Here is a 23,143-nt window from a genome sequence, read left to right on the forward strand (position 1 = left end):
CATCAGTCTTTCTACAGCAATTCTTAACCATCATCATTTGATAAGAATTGTTTAGTTACTGAGCTACCTATTACCCTTACATTCAACTTATTTAATTTCTCTAGAAGCCTCTTTACTTTGTTATTATATTACCTATCTTGAGAAGTAAGTTTAGTTCTTGGAAGCATGTTTTAAGGGACACTAACAAACATTCAGAAAAGAAACAGGATGGTAGGACATGGGCAAGTTGATACTACGAGATAAAGTAGTGATGTTTATTTTCACATATGCTTTAGATATTCCCACTAATTTTATAATGTTTGGCCTAAAAAATAGAAATGCAGAAATAGCTGTTCTATTCCTGCTCTATGGATGAAAGAACAAATATCAGTGAATAGAAGTTATTAGAGTACAGATTTGGTTGTTGGTGTTATAAAGACCTTTGCAAAAGCAGGACCATCTACCACAAAACTGGCTAACTTTGGAGCAGTATGCAATCCATAACTTTGAGGTATTCAGTCCTAAACTATGTACCTGCATAAAGGATTTCTGTGCTTTCTAACATATTGGCCTATTGAGTTCTCATGTCCTTTGAAGTTCAAGGATCCAAGTCTCTAAAAAGATTTAGACTCACAGGAAAGCAGAATTTACTATAGTATCAAAAGTCAGGGTTTTGGGCCTCCAGAGGAACACGAGTCCATCTATTTTTAATACACTATGATTTAATAACTTATCCAAGACCACAGAGATCAGGCACAGCTCTCCTGCTGTCTGGGACAATCGATATTTTGCTCCCTAAGTCCTCCTGCCACCTGCTTTACAGGAAGACCAGGAACCCCTGTTACCTCCATAATATTTGGTACTGGAGAAAGGTCATAAAGTGAACCTACTTAGAAAGAAATCCAAAATTTAAAATATAACAGTAATAAAAAAGTGACTGGTTATTTTTGAAAAGTAAAACTAAAATTATGAAAAATATTTTAGCTTATATTTAGAGAATGCATATTGTAACTATGCTCAGAATGTGTAAAGAATTATTAACTGCTCATCTGAAACAATCGTATGATAGCAGAAATGCTATCTTTCCTTCCAGTTTGCCGTTTGCAGCACCATGGTCCACAGGACACTGGGTTATACGAAGGTATCATTGATTGGCCCATGGGAGTCTTAATCCTTAGTTAGCCAGAGGGATCTTTTTTGAAGTATCTGCTCTTATCATCTTGGTAATTTTCTCATTTTGGTTGTGAACTATAAGTCCATCAGCTCTTCATATCAGTGCAATAAAATTTCATTTGATCATTTCCCTATTATCACAGTTACCAACATCTATTCAAGATTTCAATATCACTTTGTAATTAATTTGCTTATTTGTGACCAGCATGAGTTTGGTCCAAGTCATTGGCAGAAACAGACACTGGTATCAAGTGGAGAGGATTGTTTGAGAAAGTACTTATTATATATGTTAATAGTAAATTGTGCTAGGATGACTTTTGCTTCTTTACACAATTTCTTCAAAACTCTGTGAACACTAGGATAATGACTACTTCACCTGCCCTTCCAACTTTCCAAATAAGTATGCAAGTGTAACATTATTTTAGAAAAGAACCTGAAAGGAGTTTCTCGTTTTACCTCAGTAATATTTGGAAGTATTACTTATTAGTCAGAACATAATAAAACTCAGAAGTTTTTTTTTTTTAGCAGTAGTGGGGTCTTAGTTAAGGTCTGTAACTTACTACTTAAAGCAGTGAGCTGCAGTGATGAGCCATGTATTACTAATCAAAGTGGCCCCACACTGATGGACGTTATCACGCTGAAGGGAAGCTTGCCACGGCCAGGCAGCTCTGGCCGCAACGTCTCCAGACATTATCCTGTTGACAGTTAATGGAACAACTCGTTTACCACAACCTGAAAGAGATGAGATCATTAAGTTATAGAAATGTCTCTATAATTTTTAATACAAAGAACTTAATAGAGTATTATGATGCAATATTTGCAACTATTGTTATTTAAATGTGTTCAATATTAATAGCCATCCTCTGTATTTAATAGTATGCTGATGTTTTGCTCTCTGCCTACATTCATTGATGTGGCTATATATTGCCTACTGAAGCTATGTACAGCCACAAATGGTTGACACACTACAAAGTGTGTATCCTAAGACTTTGTGGTGTCAATTATCTATATGTCCTGGAAGCTCATATAAGATGATTGTTTTCCAGTTTTAGGTGATTCATTAGTGTTACTTTGACATGAACTTTTCACAACAGAACTGACTAGACAAGTAACTGCCTATTTGTTGGAACTCCTTCTCCTGTATGTTTTTCTGAGTCGTTAATTCATAAAGTGAGCATGAGTGAATGTATCATGATCAGTCTCTCATTCTCCAGGATGAAGGGTTTCATGTCTCCGTATAACACTGTATTCACTGTTGGTGGGAATGAATATCTATTCTATTCTGTGCACCAGATCAGAGATTGGTTTGCTCTTTAGGGTTTCTGCTATGAATTAAACCTGTTTAAAGTATGGCGTTAACAAAGAAAAATATAGTAGTTTCAACTCTTGATCCTACTACTTAGGTAACAAAAATTTTATTTTACTAGTATTGATTACACTTCAACTGTGGCCAGTCATTTTAGAAATGTCCATCACTCTACCATTACTCAAGTTTACACTACCATTTGTCTTATCTGAAAGACAGCAATAGCTTTCCAGTTTATCTCCCTGACTCTAGTCTTGTTCCCCCAATCCGTTCTCCACACTGAAAACTGCGTGATCTTTACAATACAAGTGAAACCCTCCAGTGATTTCCCACTGCTCACCAAATAAAGTTGAAATGCTACAGCATGGTTCTGGTCTTTGGCCACCATTCATCATGCTTTTCTCTGATACCATCAACCCCCATTCTATGTGCCAGCCACACTGGAACAATTACGAGAAATGACCATATACTTTCTTTTCAGAAGACATTTTTACATACTACTTCCCCTGCCCAGGACAGCCACCCCACTTGTCATCTGACACATGGCATCTCCTCTTTGCTGTCTCCAGTCCCTTTCTGATTGGACAAGATGAGGTCAGCTGACTGTGTGATTCACTGTCATAGCAGTGTGGACATTCTCTGTTACAGCATTTATCATAATATTTTAAGATTTCCTGATTTATTTATGTCTTTCCCTACCTTCAAATTCTTAATTTTAGAAATAGGATCATGTCATTCCCCAATGACATTTACTTTCTGGAATTTGGTAGATGTTAAAATGGTGTTTGTCGAATGAATGAATATGTATAGTATGGTGTGTTTATAAGATACACAGGTGAAATCATAAACACCTTTGCTCATATTCATCATCACTCTTATCAAATCTTTCAGAATTTTGACCACAGTGATATAAAGTAAGAAAGTGGAGCTACTGTTCACCATGAAGGTGAGATATAGTAAGCAAGTTTTATAGGTCAGTCACAGATAGGGACCGATCTCCCCACGTATCACTTTCTCATTATTTTATTTCTCAGAAGAAAGCACATTTTAATAGCATTTTAAAAATTTAGAAAAGCAAATCTATTTATTCTAAACCAGAAATATATGTAACTTACTCAAATTGTTCCAAAATTTCAACCATATGAAGTATTTTTCTTTCTTACTTTATTTTTATTGTTTACACTGTTATAGATGTCCTCATCATTTTCCCCGTTTGCCTGCCTCTACAACCCCCTTCCCTCTGGCCATCACCACACCATTGCCTGTGTATATGGGTTATGCATATATTAAATTATTTTTTTGAACATGAGAAAAGATCTGTCTCAGAGTAAGGAAAAGGTATTTCTATATTGTCCAATTTTATTCTCTCCCAAAGAAAAGTTGGACATGGATGGGAAATTGTGAGGTAATATTTGAAGATATTATCCTTTCTGATATAGAAAATTGAACTTGTTTTTATAAGCTAACTAGACTTACATGCTTGGACAGTTAACTTCCCTGTTGATGAGCTCATTGCTGAAAAACAAAATAGAACAAAGAATAATAATTTGATATCCTCTTGACTGGCCTTCATAACCTGCATTATCAGAGAATATTGACCATATATAGATTCTGGACAGCTGAACATACTCATCAGTCAGGAGAATGGCTATCTGATACAATAGGATATGGGTATAATTTTTGTAGAGACGTATAAGCAACCTCCAATTAGGTGTCTAATACCTCAAGCTGTGGGTGATTAAAGCACAAATAGTGGATAATTAAAATTCACAAATAGTTTTTGAACAGCGGTTTTTCAATGATGCATGATAAAGCCTCTTTAGATTTTGCCTCAGAAGACAGAGAAAGTGAGGAAGGAGGGAACAAGTAGATGGGGTTTTGAGGCTCAAACCCAGACTTAATCAGGACAGGTCTGATCTAACCTCTTCTATTTAAGAGTTCTTTTTTTTTGGTGAAAGCATTTAGAAATTTTTTAAAAACTTTAAAAACTCTGACAAAAACTGTGCTTAAAACACAATTCCTAAATTATCAAAATGTTTTTTTCTGAAGAATGAACTATTGTGTTTTCTTATCCAACGTCTGCTGAATATATTGGCAATGGTCAATTATTGAATATAAACTAAGATTAAATTCTGTTAATTTCCAACAAAGTTAAGAATCTGATAAAGAAAATATGAACACTTAAACTTAAGTTGGGAGACTTCCAGTCAAGAGGGTGGTATAGGTAAACATGTTTGCCTTCTTGCACAACCAAATCAAAAGTAAAAATAAATTATAGAGCAACCATCTCTCCAAATAGTCAGAAATCAAGTTGAATGAAAGTCTGACAACTATGAAATTAAAGAAACTACATCCATCCAGACTGGCAGAGGGGACAGAGATGTGGAACAAGTAGTCCCACATCCACATGTGGTGGATAGAAATATAGGAGGGATATCTCAGGAATAAGGAGTCCCAGCCCCACACCGGGCCACCCTGCCCAGGGTGCCAGAAAGATAAGTTCCTATAACTCTGGCTGCAAAAACCATCTGGGACTCAGCCAGTAGAAGAAACTTCTGGAGTCTCAAGCAGTTCCTCTTAAAGAACCAACATACCATATTTACTCAGACTCACTCCCTCTGAGCACCAGTATCAGAAAGGCAGCTTGAAAGGCACCAGTGGCACACAGGGAAGAACTGAAGTGTCTGGCATCAAGGCAAGAGCTGGGGATAGCTTTCTCCCAGACAGCAAGTTAGGCAGAGGCCATTGTCTGTTTTCTGAACCCTCCCCCGACAGAGCCAGCAGCCTGGTACCATATCACAGGATCCATGAACTTGGCTAACACTGTTTGACTCACCCTGGAGATCCCCTAAGACTCCATCCCACCCAACTTGTGGGTCCACCCAACTTGTGGGTTCACTGAAGCAACTTTTCATATGAATGGCTCATGCTTCACAATTTCCTAAATCCTCTAAAACAAGCAGCAGTCAGCCTTCATAAGTCCCTAGCTAGCTCAATGGGTACATATTGTGAAGTGGGCACAGCCCGGGTACTAGCAGCAGCCAGCCTAGATTCACAACTTGGCTTTCTCTGGGAATCTCTAAGCACAGCATAAGTGGCAGCCACCTCAGTTTGCTTTATAACTCAGGCAGGGTGGCCCTGGGAAGAACACGGATGGCATCTGATGTCGACCTGCACAATCTGGGAACCACTAGGGCCTACGCACCCAGTGGACAGCTACAGACCACAATGGAGAACCATCACCCTGCATCTGCACAGCTTATCTTCCATAGAGGGCAGGAGGTTTATGGTCAGTGGTCACAGCCATTCCTTGCAACTGAGTGGCTGGGTAAATCCCTCCTATTGACTTGCAACAGCAATCAAAGCTCAACTACAAGAGGAGGGTGTACTCAGCCCATACAAAGGGTTCACTTGATTACCCAGCTTGGGTGACATGGGAGTCTGTGCCATTGGATCCTACAGGACACTAACTACATTAAGCTATGCTACCAAGACAGGAGTCATAGCAGTTCTACCTGATACATAGAAACAAACAAAGGGAGGCTGACAAAATGAGGAGACAAAGAAATGTGGCTCAAATGAAAGAACAAATAAAAATTCCAGAAAAAAAAAAACTAAACAAGATGGAGATTAGCAATCTATCAGATGCAGGGTTCAAAACACTGGTTATAAGGATGCTCAAGGAACTTAGTGAGGACCTCACCAGCATAAAAAAAGATCCAGTCATAAAGGAAGGATACACTAATTAAATAAAGAATTATTTACAGGGAAACAACAGTAGAATGGATGAAGCTGAAAATCAGATCAAAGGTTTGGAATATAAGGGAGCAAAAAACAACCTATCAGAACAACAAAAAAAGAACCCCCCCAAATGAGGATAGTGTGAACAGCCTCTGGGACAACTTCAGGCATTTTAACATTTGCATCAAAGGGGTGCCAGAAGGAGAAAAGAAAGAGCAAGAAATTGGAAATCTATTTGAAAAAAATAATGAAAGAAAACTTCCTTAATTTGGTAAAGGAAATAGACATGCAAGTCCAGGAAACACTGAGAGTCATAAACAAGATGGATGCAAAGAGGCCCACTCTAAGACACATCATAACTAAAATGCCAAAGGTTAAAGCTACAGAGAGAATCTTAAAACAGCAAGAGAAAAGCAACTGGTTACCTACCAAAGAGTTCCCATAAGACTGTTAGCTAATTTCTCAAAAGGAACTTTGCAGGCTAGAAGGGATTGGCAAGAAATATTCAAAGTCATGAAGTACAGGGACCCACAGCCAGGATTGCTCTCTACCCAGCAAAGCTATCATTTTGAATTGAAGGGCTGATAAAGACTTTTCTAGACAAGAAAAAAACTAAAGGAGTTAAAAATCACCAAACCATTATTATATGAAATGTTAAAGGGACTTACTTAAGAAAAAGAAGATCAAAACTATGAAAAATAAAATAGCAATACATACCTGTCTATTAATAATTGAATCTAAAAAACAAACTAAGTGTACAAAAAAGAACAGAGTCATGGATACAGAAAGAGTATTGATGGTTGCCATATGGGGGACTGGGTGAAGAGGTGAGGGGATTTAAGGAGTACAAGTAAGTAGTTACAGAATAGCCACAGGGATGTAAAGTACAGTATAGAAAATGGAGTAGCCAAAGACCTAATATGCATCACCCATGGCCATGAACAATGGTGTGGGGGTTGCCTGTGGGAGTGAGGGGTTCTGTGTGTAGGGGGGCAACAGGAGAAATCAGGACAACTGTAGTAACATAATAATATAAAACTTTAAAAAGGAAAAAAAAACTTAAGTTGGTAGAAGATTGCCAAAAACTATGTTAATTTTCAAGATGAAATTACCTACTGAGCAGAATGAACATGAACTGTTTCACAGATTTCTACCAGTAGCATGTTTCTTAGACTCATGTCCTCTGCATCTCATGTCTCATTGTGTAAAGTAGGAATGCTTTCTTTCTACTTACCTTCTACCAATCCCATTTGTGAAACTAGTGATGATAAATCTGCAAAGTAGGGGTTTTGAAAATATTGATTTCAAAGTACCCCTAAAGGCATGCCCAAGTCATTCACTGGTAAAGAATCAATCTCTCAGGACAGATTCTCAATGCTTACTCTATGGAAAGTACTCAATTTTCTGTCAAATGTAGTTTTTAGGAAATTTCTTGTTTCACTTAAAAAAATTAATTTAATATGTCCAATATTAGTAGTGAACTAGAATGGAAAATAGTATAATGTTAGATTCTTCAGTTAAAACTTCTTCAGCTTAGTTTGAGCAAGATGCAAATATCCCCTTTCCAGGAATGATACTGGGCTAAGTGTAATGGTTGTAAGTGTAACTAGGTTTTCAAGGGTTAAAGTTTTAGGGATAATGACCACACCTGGAGGCAAACTACCTATACACAAGAAACTAGTTATCAAAGGTTTCTAATTTTGACCAATCTTTTGACTTTTCACATCTAGGAGTGCAAAGAAACATAACACCCTGGTCTTGAAAGTAACGCTCTAACATGTTTCTGAGTTGGGAGTAATGCAGTTAGTATCAAGGGCTATATACACTGCTAATGACATGGTGGGAACTGGAGCACCCACACCACACGCAGGCAGTGAGCTGCTCTTCCACAGCCGTGGCCGTGTTTGCAACACAGAGATGTTGATCTTGGCTTTGCTTTGACACACTGTATCTCATGAAGGACCCACACCACACAGTTATTTGTCAGAACAAAACACATATTTCACAAATTATGGCCAAATCTTGGGCAGCAGTTTTCTATTCACTGGGAGTCCCCAGAAATTGTGTTCTTAGAGAGCAATGGTTTTGCCTATAAGAACTGGCTTGAGGTTTCTTACTGAGCTTTCCACTAAACCGGCCTTTCCTAAGTGTAAGTAAACACTGCTATTTTTACATTTAGAGATTTGGGAACCTTCAAGGTTCTAGCTTTTTCTATGCTACCAGTCAATCACTCCCATTAATGCTTTCATATTTCCAAAGCATATGTACTATTTACAGCACTACTTTTCTAAGTGGCAATATGTTCCATATTATAGAGATTTTTCTACATTCTTATGGTATTTCTCTGATATCAGGAAAAATAAACATTATCACTGCAATTTTATAGATGAGAATATGGAGAAAATGAAGGGAAGGGCATGGCCCAGGTACTTGGGTGGTCCTGCAGTGACTCAGTGGGGTTGGAATTAGAATTAGTCAGGTAACTCTTAATTCAGGTTCTCCATCGGCACATCCTGTCCTTTAATCTGCTACAGTCATTAAAATAGACTGCAGCTCACAAACTCAGCCTGTGAGAAACAAAAACTCCAGACAGTCCAGGACCATTCCATGCCTTATTTCAGGTTTCAGATAGCTCAGGCTTTTAGATTCCTGGCAAATTAACTGGTTATTGGAAATTAAATAGAACACACCAGGTAACTTATCAGGATTGCCACTATTTCATAACCTTGATTCATTTATTTTTCCCACTTAACAAAGAAGGTAGATTAAGCCCTTGACAGGTTCTTCCCTCTTGGGTTGGGAGAGGTCCCCAGCTTATTCCCTGAGGAGCTGACTCTCTGCCACATCAGCAAGCTCTTGCCCATCCCATTCCCTCCGATTTTCACTTCCTGGTGAGGTTCCTCTTCAAGAGTCAGCCAGACCCTTACAAGGGGCAGGGCAGCCTGTTTCACATGTGATATTAGTCACTCTGGTTCTGTTCTCTGACTCCAGGTATGGTGTCCTTAGGAGTTTGTAAGGGAAATCTGCACTTCTCTGCCAGAAGTAGATGCTTGTGGAAGCAGCTTGATGTGCAAGGGTAAACAGGGTTCTGTCTAACTGGACTCCTCAGAGTTTTCACTATGCTAATGTATGAATGCATTTCCAAGAGATGAATCTGAAGATAGAATTTCTAAAACGTGTTTGACCACAGAGCCTTTGACATGGACACTCTCAATAAATGAGAGACCTAGATTTGAATCTTATCTCTTTTTAATAATTAGAGTCTTTAAGTTTCTTAGCCATTCTTTCACATCTATAAGAGTGAATTCGCCTCCTTCATAGGGATCCAGAAATCAGATGCTGCATATAAAGGGCACAGAAAGGGCCCTAAAAAGGTTGATTCTCTTTTTTAGAGAAGTGACAGTGATATCATGGCTATAATTTTTTTTAGGTTAGTGATTTTACTCATTACTTATAAAAAGGCTTCAGTGGTTCCAAAATCAACTTAGCATTTTTCCAAATGCTCATAGGAAGAAAGAAAACAAAAACTCTATAATTTTGCTATTTACAAAATTTTTTCTATATACTATATACAAAAATTATTCATATTTTTAAAAGGCAAAGCGTGAGTTTATGTTTCAAGGAGGTGTCACCCAGAAAAGCAGTTGTTACTAAGTGCTTAGATTTTCACTTAGTCGTGGAGGCAGTGGGTGGGTCAGATTAACTGTCTGTTCATGGGAGAAGCAACAGTCAATTTCTACAGAAAAAACCATTTGACAAATAACCTCAGACATGCTTTCATTAGAGAATCATAAAACCTTGAAATTTTACTTTTTTAACTTGAATTTTTTAATCTATATTCTAGCTATTATTTGGCATAGCAATATGGCATGTAAATTAAAGATTAGCCATAAAATGAACTTAATAGAGAATCTCACATCACATCGAAAGGTACCTACTTACCATTAACTTGGATTGATGAGGCATTTATTGACAAGGCTCTCGTATTCCTTATCTTCTGGTTTAAGATACTGTGGATTTTCTCCTTCCTTACTGCCCTTTGCTCAGCAGAGGGGAACTGGAACACCATAACGACATCTGCTTTCACACCATCTTCCTCTGGACTGTGGGACACGAGAGAAAGAGAATCATTTCAAGAATATACCTGACATTATCGGACACTGTTTCCCAGTTTGTCCTCCCCTGAATTATGCCTCAGTTGCTGGAAATGTCAAGTGCCAACCCTCTCCCACTGACCCTTTTTCACGTGCGACTCTCTGACCCATCGCCATTCCAGGTGCTCTCTCTTCAAGTTTTCCTTATGTGTCCAGCACATTTTGCCCATTAATTTGAAGTCTTGTTATAGTAGTTAAGTAAGACTCAGTCATCAAAAAACGATCATTGAGATCAGAAACTCTGAGAATTGGAAGAAACTTTGGCGATCTCTTTGGCCAATATATCTGATACCAGAATTACCTCTACAGCTTCTAGGATAAGGGGCCCTCTAACCCCAGCTCACTAATTAAAATAATGGGAAGTGTACTCCCCTAAAGAGGTGTATTTCTCTGTGGTAAGCTCTGATTCTAAGAGAGTTCAATCTGAGTTGAAATATATCTTCTTATATTGTCCCTTCATTAAGCTTAGGTCTACCAGGTGAGACATATATAAAACATCGATCCCTTTCCACATAAAATATTTAAAGCTAGTGATATTTTGGTCCCCAAGTCTCTTCCAGATTAAGCATATCCAATTTCTTGACCTTTTAAAAAATATAAATAGGTTCAAGTCCATCCACCAGTGGCACTGAATTTTTATATTCTCTTAAAGTAGGAAAACAAAACAGTTAAACGTCTTTTAAAAATTAAAATGTGTTCTTTGATCTGCCATGTCTCTTATCTGTACACTATGTAAGATTCAAGCTCTAAAAAAATATGAATGGCCTACTTTCTGGAATCCTTTGACTACAAAAAGAAAGTCATATCAATTCTGGGGCATTTTTATATATTGTGATGCATTTGGGCTCTGGAATGTGGAGATATAAATAATCAGAATTTTATGTCCAATTGACAATCATATGGCCAAGTAATTTTTCTTCATTTTATGCCGGGGAACACATTGTGTACAAGGTGGCTTCTGGACTCACACAGAAATTCACTGATGATGGCTAGAGATTCAAAGGAGTTCATAAGATTATGATAATGTTGTTAGAGTATTATGGCAAACCAGAATTAGAAAATCAAAGGCATGGAAATGTAAACAGTTTCAGCAAATATGTGCTTTTTATCTCTTAAATGTTATAAAATGTATATGATTAATTTTTTTTCTGGAGATTGCTAGTTACTCAGTAAAGGTGGGAGGAACTTGGAATAAGTCTGTTAATAGGCATTAGTCTATTGGTGAGAAAAGTGATTACTTTCTTCAAATGCATCTGTCTGGAGATACTCATTTTCTTTAAGAAGATGACTCACACAGGCCTGTAGGTTTGCACCTACTACGTATATGTTTTGCTATGTGCTTTCCCAATAACAAAATCGAAACCTGTGAGCAATTTCTGCAACTGATGTGAGTTTTCCCCCTCAACCACAACAAACAAAAAATGTATTAAAACAGAAACATCATCTTGCTTAGGTATGCCTCCTGACACTGGGGCTTTATTACAGGTAAATCTCATTATCCCATAGAGCAGTCAATGTTGCCTTCTTAATATTTTTGAAATGATGTATATGTTAAAAAAATACAACTTCATGCCCACAGTGATGTGCTACTGGGTTTTCCCAAGACCACAGATTCTGGTAGTTCCAGGGCTCGCGATCAGTTGATAGGGTTTGAATCCTCGTTCTGTCACTTGGGAAAACTGTCACTTGGGAAACTTTGAACATATCACTTAACCTCCCTAAGTTTTCATTTTCTCTTTTACAAAGTGGAGTCAACGCTATGTCTTGAGACTGTTGTAGAGATGATGTTTATGAGGGACCCTAGCCAGGAGCCTTGCTCACAGAGGTGCACAATACATGAAGGTTCCTGTCCCCTTTGCCCGTTGTTCCTAGGCCGTGGCTCCACCTTTGCCCAAATATACGTACGTCAGTCTGACTACTCGATTCTTGATATAATGCTCGTTCAAGGCCGAATCTATAAATGTGTCATCCACCTGTTATTACAGTGAGAGAAACTCTGTCAGTGATGTATATTATCAAGAATATACCCCTGATTAAATGTTAAAGCAGTAAAAAAATTATAACATGAACAATATCATTATTTAAACCAGTGGTTCTCTACACTCTCAGTGCAACAGAATCATCTGTAGAACCTTTTATTTAAAAAAATTACAGATGCTGGAGTGTATCTTCCAGAGGTTTTGTTAACAATTGATGTGGAAGGTACCTCGGCATTCATATGGCAAGCATTTCACCAGGCGATTCTGAATGTGCTGGTGCAGGCATCTTGGGTAGAAGACACCTAAACCCCATGGAAGGTAAAGTGGGAAGGAGCAGAGCAGAATGGACATGGAGGCAGGAAGCCTTGAGAGGCAGTAGAGAGGACCCTGGCTCCCTCCTGGGTTTGAAGCCTATCCTGGTGCTCACAGATTGAGCCAATTTGAGCCTTAGTTTCTTAACCTGCAAAACAAAGATATTTATGCTGCTCCTAGGGTTTTAAGGATTAAACACATGTAAAATACTGGATGTATCATAGTAGTTAACTACTAGTGGTTTCCAGTCTCCATCTGGGCATCTCAGGTCTCAGATTCCCTTTCAGGTCTTTGGCTGTGTGTATAGAAAAGAGGGATTAGGGATTTAGGAGAGAGCCAAGGATTTTTAAATTTTTTATTGTGGTCTCTAGGGTAAATCAAGGAGGAAGAAAGAGTAAGGTGGTATTGCAGGTTAGATAAAAGTTGTGCTACTCAGTTTATGTCACCAAGGAAGGAGAAGAGAAGCTACTGTTTTGGTCCGCATGCACATGTTCAATTGCCTGTTTTAGCATCATTACGCTCTGATGTATGGCGCGTAGATTTTGACTTGCAGAATCCCTAAGTGACCACTTGGTGGCAGCAGTGTCATTGAAATGCTAGCACTGCATTTCATATTTGGTAGTAGATGAGCCGCAGGTGTGAAAAAACATGTCCTACGTGCTTCTGGAAGGGGCAAGAAGACCAGCTCTCATTTTGAAAACCATAAAAGATGAAAATAAATGCAGGGCTATTTCAGGGATCAAGGAATTCATGACTTCTTGAGCATTATCAAGCATTCATACATGCTTGAGAAAAAAAATTTCATGATGTCCTTTAATCCCTACAATAATGCTATAAATGAAATTATTTTGATTCTTACTTTACTTGAATAGGAAACTAGGACTCAGAGACATTATATGAACTTCCTGGCATTACACAGATAATAAACTAGGACTCAATCTTAGGTCTTCTGTTTGTAGGTACATCTCTTCTCAACAAATACAACAGCCTGCCTGTTAAATGTGATGTACATTTCACTTCATTTCCTTTTATAGAAAACGTAAGAAAGTTATCAAATAAGCAGTTGGTTGGCTTTAAAATATAAAGTATAAAAGTTGTAAAGATATGTATTGGGAAATAGCTGTACATTTAAGATCAAAGGCAGTGCTTAGAAAACAGAGAAATTGCTAGATCCAAAATACAGTTTTATTTATATTTAAGTAAGAAAAGCTTAATGGGGCTGAGGAGGTATGGGACTTATATACACTGGAAACAAAATTGTTTTGGAAGATACAGTTTTGCAAGAGTGCCATTGTTATAATCATTTCTCTTCTTGTCACCCACAGCCAGTCCTATTACTCAGTATTCTGGGGAAATCCAAAAGAAAAGCAAAGACAAACAAATAAACAAAAAACAACAGGATAAAAGTGACAAATATTAAAAAGAAAAAAGTTAATAGCATTTGGGTATTTTTAAAAGTTTGGTTTGTAATTATCTTTTGAAATTCCAACCACAGTTGATCCCTTGGCCCTTTGTAATTTGGTGAAGACACTGGAGTAAGTTTTGGACTCTGGATGATATCACTCATATGGCAGGATATATGAGAAGAATATCTAAACCCAGCATCAGTTCTGTCTTTGAACAGTCCAACTGTCTGAGACGATAGCAGCTGAAATAATAACTGAAGAAGCCAGGCAGAAGTAACTTCAGTGATCATGGAAATAAAGAAGTTTTCTTTTATAACTCAAATTCTAGGACCCTGCCTCACTGGTTATATCTGCGGTCACATGCAGACTCTACCAATATTTTGGAATTCTAAATTCCCAGAAATTTTGGAGGATACTTTTTTTTAAAAGTTGTGTGCCAGCTTGTTATAAGTTTATCATTTACACCACCTAATAGAGTAAGTGATTTCTAAATCTATCCTACTCCCCAATGGAGGCATTTGTAGACTTTTGTAGTTGGTGTTAGTCTCCTAACATTGAGTAAAGACTGCGTTTCAGGGTAGTATCTCTTAGGTTTGATGATTCTGAAATGCTGGTAATTGCACTGAGATTAAGTTCTTAGAGGGCAATTGGAGGTTAGTTGGGTGTTTAATGAAAGAGGGAGAGGCTGTCAACTCAAACAAACAGACCTCACCCAGCCATTAATAATCATTCCCAGACTTGCTGTGTTTATACATGTAGCCTACCTTTACTGTCAGATGCTCCTGATTAAACAATTTCACAGCAGTCTTTGTACTCACAGAGGGGGGTTTCAGGGCTGAGATAGTTAAGCCACTGAAAACTGGCCACTGGAGATGGGCTAATGGGCTACAAAGGCAGTTTCTTCTACCATCACACCGAATGGGCCCCTGGGAACTAAAGGAACCAAAACATGCTGTGAAGAAAACTTCAGATCCTGTTGCTTTCTCCTAAATGTAATAAGAAAACCACCCAAAGGATGTATAAAAGATGCTTTTAAAAATACACCTTTAACCCTAAAGAGGACTCCATGGATGTTGCCTTGCTACAAGGGCTGAACTCAAGGTAGAAACAGAGAACAGAGCACAGCTGCCTTGGTGCCTCCAGTCACGAAGTCAGAGCTCCAAGGGCTGCACCGCCCACCACTGACCCCTGGGCCCCACCTTCAGCACCACTGCCGCATCTGCTGCACCCTCTCCCTTCTGCCAGCTCTGCTTTCTCACACACAACCCTCCATTAAGGTCTGTTTTAGCTAATACCTCCTTTGGGGTTACTCCTTGAACACCAGAGTAATCATTTCTTCCCAGTCTTAATTTTTCTTATCCCCCTTAACCCTCTACTCCTTAATATAGTTACTAATGCAAGTATGTTAGCTTCTCTAGTAAAAGGCACATGCTTTACAGGTAGGAACAGTGACTCAACTTTTCATACTCTATATAGGAATACAACATGTTTTTTGTTAAATGAAATAAAAAAGAGAAAATTTACTTATCAGAAAGTCTTGCTTTTTTCAAGAAATCTGAGATTTCATGACAAATAAAATTTTATTTATTTCTCAAGCAATAAATTGCCCGTAAATTATTTGAAGAGAGTTTTCCCCTCGTCGTTGACATTTTCAGGTGATTTGATTCCTTGTGAGAAAATCCTCCAGGATGAGGCTACAGTCATTGCAGTAGAATAGTTATCGCTGTTGCCTTCTACCTGTGCAGCGGGCACAAACTCCACCGCATTTGAGCTCCTTTCCTTTTCACACCAACCTCTGAGGTGAATACTCTTGTTACAGACTTTAAATAAGCGAATTGCCGAAGGCGACACAGCACTGAGCCGGCACCGCAGGGCGAGCGCACTGGTGGGTTCTCGCTAAGAGCTCCTACCCAATCACATGTAGCAAGCGGCACATTAGGGGAACCAGAAATGGCCACTCTCCTCTCCAATGCAACCTGTTTCATTGCCTCCAAAAATAAGGATCATAATCTCAATAGTTCTGTTTCAATCCTTTGAAGTTATTATTGTATCTATTAAAAACTCTAGGTTTTTGGCAAACCCCAAGACTCAGTAAGTCAGCCGTGAGTCATTATCCTGTGCCTATATAGGACATGGCCTACTGGTGGGGCTCACAGGATTTGGTCGGCCCTCTGGGAATTGAGTCACTTCATTTTCACAAAAGTCCTCCTCGTAACTCCCACAGCTTGGAGCCCAGCCCTGTGTCAGTTGGAGAAGGCAGTTGAACCCAGTGTTACAGGGTCGTATGGGATCTGTGGGTGTGAGCGGTGAGCCAGGGAAGTGTGACTTCCTGACTACTCCAAACCAGAGGGAAGGATGTCACCCAGTGCATTGTAATGTCATATGACGTTACTGACGTTATTTATTTGATCGTACTAGTTTTTCCTCAGTGTTTCTTTGTGAAATGTCAGAAGGAAACAGAGACATCAGTGACGAGCTAACCATATATACAGCAGGTAGCAATACAGTGGGCATCCCAAATTGGTTTATATTCCTCAAATGGACAGGCAAAATAAATTCATAGAAGTAAAAGGTTTGCAATTAAGGGTAACAAAAACATTATTATGTATACTATATTGAAGTATACTATAAAGCCTACATCTCTGAATTACCCCTCTAAAAGAGGAAAGTATATAATTAGTATCTGTTTAAAGTTGTACTGAAGATATTCAAACTACAATGCTTGAAGCAAGGGAAGGTCATTATTTAGAAGATTCATGTCCTCTCCAGGTGTGTTGTCCTAACAATTTCTAAATTTGATTATGCTATGAGAGAGAGAGAGAAATTTCTTTTAATTTCTCTTATAGGGCCCAAATAATGAATGAATAATAATCTAAATAGGTTATCCAGTACAGTGAAGATTGTACATGATTTACAACTTTATCAGGAAGTTTACAGATTGCTAGTATTGCTTCCTTTCCCAAAAAAAAACTTCCCCCAGAAAACACTTTTGTCCAATCACGACTTGTTTATGCTGCACATGCATCTGCAAATCCATCCATTAACCTTCCTGTTTCCAATACAGTGGCGTAAACATTGCCTTTCTCCTCAAAAACTGACACAGACCAAAGAGATTATAAGCTAAAAAACAGTAACAAGAGACAAAGAATAACTGTAACAGCATAAACAATAATAAAAAGAAGTCAATTTGGCATCCAAAAAAAGAAGAAGAATGATAAAGGGGTCAGTTCACCAAGAAAATATAACCATAATAAATATATAGGTACCCCACATCAGAGATTCTAAATTAAGTAAACACTAACAGATCTGAAGAGATAGACCACAATAAAATGACAGTAGGGGATTTCAATACCTCACTCAGCAATGTAGAGATGATCTTGGCATTAAATCATCAAAGAAATATTGCACTTGACCATACGTCAGACTAATGGACCTAACAGAACATTCTATCAAGTCACAGCTAACTACACATTCTTCTCAAATGCACACAGAGATTCTCTAGAGTAGATCATGTGGTAGGTCATAAAACAAATCTCAGGAAATATTTAAGGAGGTTGAAAATATGCCCACATTTTTTTCTATTATGGTATGAAAGTAGAAATTAATAACTGGTGAAAAGCTAAAAATTTTACAAATATGTGGAAATGAATCAACACACTTCTGAACAACCAATGAGTTAAAGAAAAATCAAAATCATATCTTAAAACAAATAAAAATGGAAATATAATATACCAGAACTTGTGGGATGCTCAAAAGCAGTTGCTAGAGGGAAGTTCATTATAGTAAATGCTTGCATTAAGAAAAAAAGATCTTAAATAAAAAACTAACTTTATACCTTGAGGAACAAGAAAAAGAACTATATCCAAAGTTTTCAGAAGCAAGGAAATAACAAAAACCAGAGCAGAAAGAAATGAAATGGACATCAGAAGAATAACAAGAGAAAGGAAACTAAGAACTGTGTAGTTTTAGAAGATAAACAAAATAGACAAACTTTAGTGAGACTAAGAAAAAAGAAAGAAGACTCAAGTAGATAAAATCAAAGATGAAAGAGGAGACATTATAAATCATACTACAGAAATATAAAGATTCACAGGAGACTACTATGAACAATTACATACCAACAAATTGGATAAGCCAGAAGAGATGGATAGATTCCTGGAAATATACAACCTACTAAGACTGAATCGTGAGGAAACAGAAAATCTGAACAGGTCAATAGTAAGTAAGGAGACAGAATAAGTAATCAAAAACGTGCCAACACAGAAAAGCCCAGGACCGGATGGTCTCACCAGTGAATCTATCAAATATTTAAGGATTAATGAATACCAATCCTACTTAAGTGCTTACAAAAAAATTGAAGAGGAAGTAACTCTCACAAATTCATTTTACAAGGCAAGAATTACCCTGATACCAAAGCCAGATAAGGACACTAGAAGAAAAGAAAACTACTGTCTAGCATCCCTCCTGAATATAGATGCAAAAATTCTCACCAACGATATTAACAAACCAAATTCAATAGCACAGTGAGAGGTTCATACACCACACTGAAGTGGGATTTATCCCTGGGTTAGTTACAAAAGTGGTCCAACATAAGTAAACTAATAAAGGTGATATACACATTAATAGAATGAAAGATAAAAATCACATGGTCATCTCAATATATGCAGAAAAAGCATTTGACAAAATATAACATCTTACATGATAAAATCTCCTGACAAACTGCATGTAGAAGGAACATAACACAAAGTAATAAAGGCCATAGATAAGAAGCCCACAGTTCACACATACTCAACAGTGAAAGGGGAAAGCTTTCCATCTAAAACCAGAAACAAGACAATAGGGGCATCCACTCAAACCGCTCCTATTCAACATGGTATAACATAGAAATAGAGATAAAAGGCATCCAAATAAGAAGGAAAGAAGTAAAACTGCCTTTATTTGTTGAAATATAATCTTGTATATAAGAAATCCTATAGATTAGAAAATCCTATAGATTCCACCAAAAACTATTAGAACTAATCAACGAATTCAGTAAAGTTGCAAGACACAAAGTTAATACACAGAAATCAGTTGCATTTCTGTACATTAGCAACAAAATACCTGAAAAGGAAATAAATAAAACAATCCTATTTACAATAGCATCAAGAATACTGAGCTAACTAGAATAAATTTAACCAAGAAAGTAAAAGATTTCTACACTGAAAACTGTAAGACTTTGGTGAAGGAAATTGAAGAAAAGAAAAACAAATGAAAGATATCCTATATTCATGGATTAGAAAAATTAATATCGTTATGGTGATAATCATTTTGCAGTATATAAGTGTATCAAATCAACATGTTTTACACTTCAAACGTATACAATGTTATATGTCAATTGTGTCTCAACAAAGCTGGGTAAAAACTGATACAGGGAAGAAAAGAAAGTGAGGATGATGACATCTTTATATAATGAGAAAACATAAAGTGTTGCTGAAGTAAAAGTGATCTAGTACCATATGAGATTTATAATCTTTATGGATTTAAATAGGAAATGAAAGAACAATTGATACAGAACAGTTTTCTCTCTTAGCTGAGTTCCTTCTTGACAGTACACCAATTTAGTGGAAAGAGATACATTCGAGTTACCTATATGGTTTCAAATCTCCCGGGATCATTTTCTAGTTGTGGGCCTTAACCTTAGAGGCTTAGTTCTCTTATCTGTAAAGTGTGAGTAATTATTCCTCCTTCGCAGTGTTGTATTGAAGGTTTGGCATGAAATGTACAACAACTAGCTTTTTCTTTCAGGATTCAAATTAAAGACATTGAAAGTAGAGATAGTGGTGCACAGCTTCCTCTCTTCATCATGCCTAATTTTTAATTACAAAATAAAAGTAAGCCTGAGGTCTCAAGCAAGAACTCAGCCAGTCTCCATGTGTGATTTCTCTAACCTCTGAATATAAAGTCTCTTGATAACATCTGCTTGTTTTTTTCTCAAAGCTTCCAAGTCCAATCTGCTCTTTCTAGACACAGGGCTGTAGCCCTTCACCAAGCACCAGGCATCTTTTACTTTTCTTACATGTTGCAGTTCCAAACTTTAGAGTCTAACGCCTTTGCTAAGTTTAGGTTTACCTTGACCTAGTTGCTTTTTCTCAGTAGAACTTCCTGCTTCAGTGTTGATCTGAGCCAAATCTCCCTTTGCCTTCTACCTCATTTAGAGAGTGTTCCTAACTACATTCATCTCCTTGCATCACTGTCTGTTTCTGAGTGTTTTTGTCATTCCAACTTTACATACACAGACTCAAGGATACTTCGAGGATCACTTCAGGCTCTGTTCTTGGGGTCTCTGGGTACAAAGAGGATAAAATTTAGAATTGCTTTGGGTATAGAAGTAGTATTTTTGGGGGGGAGAGACAGCCCCGATAAGAAAATTCCCAACTGTTGCCTTTGTTCATGCAGATGGTGATCATTAGCTCATGTTAACAGTAGAGTTGAAAGAGACTAATGTATCAGGAATAATTACTTGATCTCTGGCATCTTATGGGATGGTAGATGGCAAGTAAAATCACATAGATGTTTCTTACGGGTGACAGTTTATTAGAACTTGTAATCTCAAGTCCTAACTATATAATTTACTGGTTCTATGATCTTGAGGAAATTAACTTTTCTGTGCCTTGGTTTTCTCATCTGTAAAACGGTGATGATAATTGTACCTACCTCATAAGGCTGTTTTTGAGAATTAACTAAATAACATAAGATGCTTAGTGTGGTGCTTAGCATTCAATACACATCAGCTATTGTCACAGTGCTACAACTTTGTGATTTTCATATTTGTAGTGACACTATAACTTCAAGCTATTTCTTGATATTTCTGAAATACATTTTTCCAAGTGAAGGACCACATCTGTCAGTGACCCTGCTCAAACTTATAATAATAATAGAAGTGACCTACCTGTTTGGGAGTATCATGAATTGCTGGTACCTGGTTACTGGAGTCTACTCTGAGAAGGCTATGAAAAATGAGATACCTGTGCCAATATCTTGAGGAACTGTGATGAGTTTTAGCAGTAGCTGAGCATGAATTCATTTTACTTTTACATCGCCGTTTGCATTCAAATCAGTAAATCCCAAGTGAGGAGGAAGAACAGGACCTGCAACCTGTTTTTCTTGGCTGTCTGGTTAGTACCCATATAGGGCAGAGAGAAGTATCTGGTTCTATTCACTGGAATTTAGCAACAATCAACAGGAGTGGCTCAGGATGAGGCATGACCCTTCCTGTGATTCTTCTAAAGGTAACTTAGTGGGGAGTGGAGGGAAAGGGAGACCTACCTGTCTTATTTAAATAGGGCTAAAATAATACAAAGCCATTTCTGACCACAGGAGCCCTAGTTGATCTTCCTTTTTCCTTTAAGTTCTTTTATACCTATTTCTTCAACATATAATTTAATCCTTAATTATATTGTGTCATGCTATATGATTTCATATGCATTATTCTCATCTCTCCAAAGAGACTGGGAGCAGCAAGGAGACAGATCATGTTTCCTTTTCTGCAATATTGATTGGGAAAACAGAGTCTTTCGGTAGGCTGGGAAAACTGGCTCACTCTGTGGAGACTAACACCTGGATCTCTACCTAACATCACCCTCAAAGGTGACTCCATGTGCCTTAAAGTCCTAATGTAAAAGGTCAAACTATCAAGTTAATAGAAGAAAATATAGTAGACTATTTTAATATAGACTTAGAGGGAATGATTTCTTAAAGAAAACTTTATAAATACAACCATAAGGCAAAGAAAATTGGTAATATGATTATTTCAAAATTATGAATCTCTGTTTCATGAGGGATAACATGGTCCATATTAATAGCAGACAGAATGGATAAATACAGTGTCTATAACCAACAAACTGTTCATATCACAACATAAGGAACTCCTGCAAAGCAATACTAATATGACAACCTTAATAGAAAGACAGGCAAAGGATAGGTACAGGCAATTTATGGAAATGAAGGCCCAAAAGTCTAACAAGTATATATAACATGCCAACTCATTAGTAATTAGAAAAATGCAAATTAAATAAAAAATAAGGTACAACTTAGTGGTTGGTAGAAATTGAAAAGCCAACTAATACAGGTGTTAGCAAAGACGTAAGGACACAGGGAACCTCATGCCCTGCAGATGGGAGTGCACTCTGAGTCAGTCATTCCGAAGAGCAACCACCACCAGTTAGTCAAATTAAGTGTATGCACACCTAATGACCCAGTAATTCTGCTTCCCGAAGAGCTTGCATGGGATCATAAAGGGATAAATAGGAGGTTTCTTAGTGCAGCATTTCTCGGGATAATGAACAGGAGGTAAAACATGGTAGACATTCACTGTGAATCATTATGTAACTCTTAGTAACTAATTAGATGCACATGTAACAGCATAGAGTGATCTTAATAAATCTGAGTAAAAAAAGGATGAACAACAGTGATACAATGGACTGAATATTTCTTTACCAAACTCATATGTTAAAATTCTCACCCCCAATGTAAAGATTTTAAGAGGTGGGGCCTTTGGGAGGTAATAGGTCATAAATGGGATTGGTGTGCTTGTAAAAAAGACCCCAAGGCCTGTTTAGCTCCCTGCTGTCTACCATGTGAGGATATACCCAGAAGTCTGTGGTCTGACCTGAGAGAGAGCCCTCACCAGAACCTGACCATGCTGGTACCCTGATTTTAGACTCTCAGCCTATAGAACTATCTATCTCTACGAGAGAAATTTCTGTTGTTTATAAATGATACTTTGGGACAGCAGCCAAAATTGACGAAGACAAGCAATTTATAACACAAAGAATTTAAATCACGTGCACACAAAAGAACAAAATGCATTTTTGCAAAAATGAATACAATTAAAAGACTACACATGAAATACAGAATGGTTGCCTACAGAGGAAGATGAATGGGACTGTGTTATGAGGTTAAAGGGTAATAAATAATGACAACTAGAGACAGGCCTTGATGATAATGTATCATTACTTAGCCTCTGCCTCTGAGGGTCCTTCCTTCCTAGAAATACATGCTGTACTGAAACTTAAAACAGCTAATACATTCTTCTCCATTTACTTCATTAAAGAC

The 23,143-nt window shown here is 37.5% G+C and overlaps 1 protein-coding gene across 3 annotated transcripts in view; it reads right to left on the minus strand.

The window, feature by feature from the left end:
• Nucleotides 1-23,143, minus strand: part of LOC119052685 (transmembrane protease serine 11A) — a 46,160-nt gene that overhangs the window by 11,276 nt on the left and 11,741 nt on the right. For 2 of the 3 annotated variants that reach the window (XM_053655010.1, XM_037150041.2), the window contains exons 4-6: nt 12,259-12,326; nt 10,142-10,302; nt 1,713-1,884 (exon numbers count right to left, since the gene is read on the minus strand). In XM_053655010.1, coding sequence (XP_053510985.1) covers nt 1,713-1,884; nt 10,142-10,302; nt 12,259-12,326 — 401 coding nt within the window. Of the gene's footprint in view, nt 1-1,712; nt 1,885-3,934; nt 3,974-10,141; nt 10,303-12,258; nt 12,327-23,143 lie in introns of all 3 variants that reach the window. The other variant, XM_037150040.2, reaches the window with a different exon arrangement.

The sequence above is a fragment of the Artibeus jamaicensis genome, unplaced genomic scaffold, assembly GCF_021234435.1.
Source record: "Artibeus jamaicensis isolate MK-2021 breed Jamaican fruit bat unplaced genomic scaffold, CSHL_Jam_final contig_908, whole genome shotgun sequence".
Classification (NCBI taxonomy): Eukaryota; Metazoa; Chordata; class Mammalia; order Chiroptera; family Phyllostomidae; genus Artibeus; species Artibeus jamaicensis.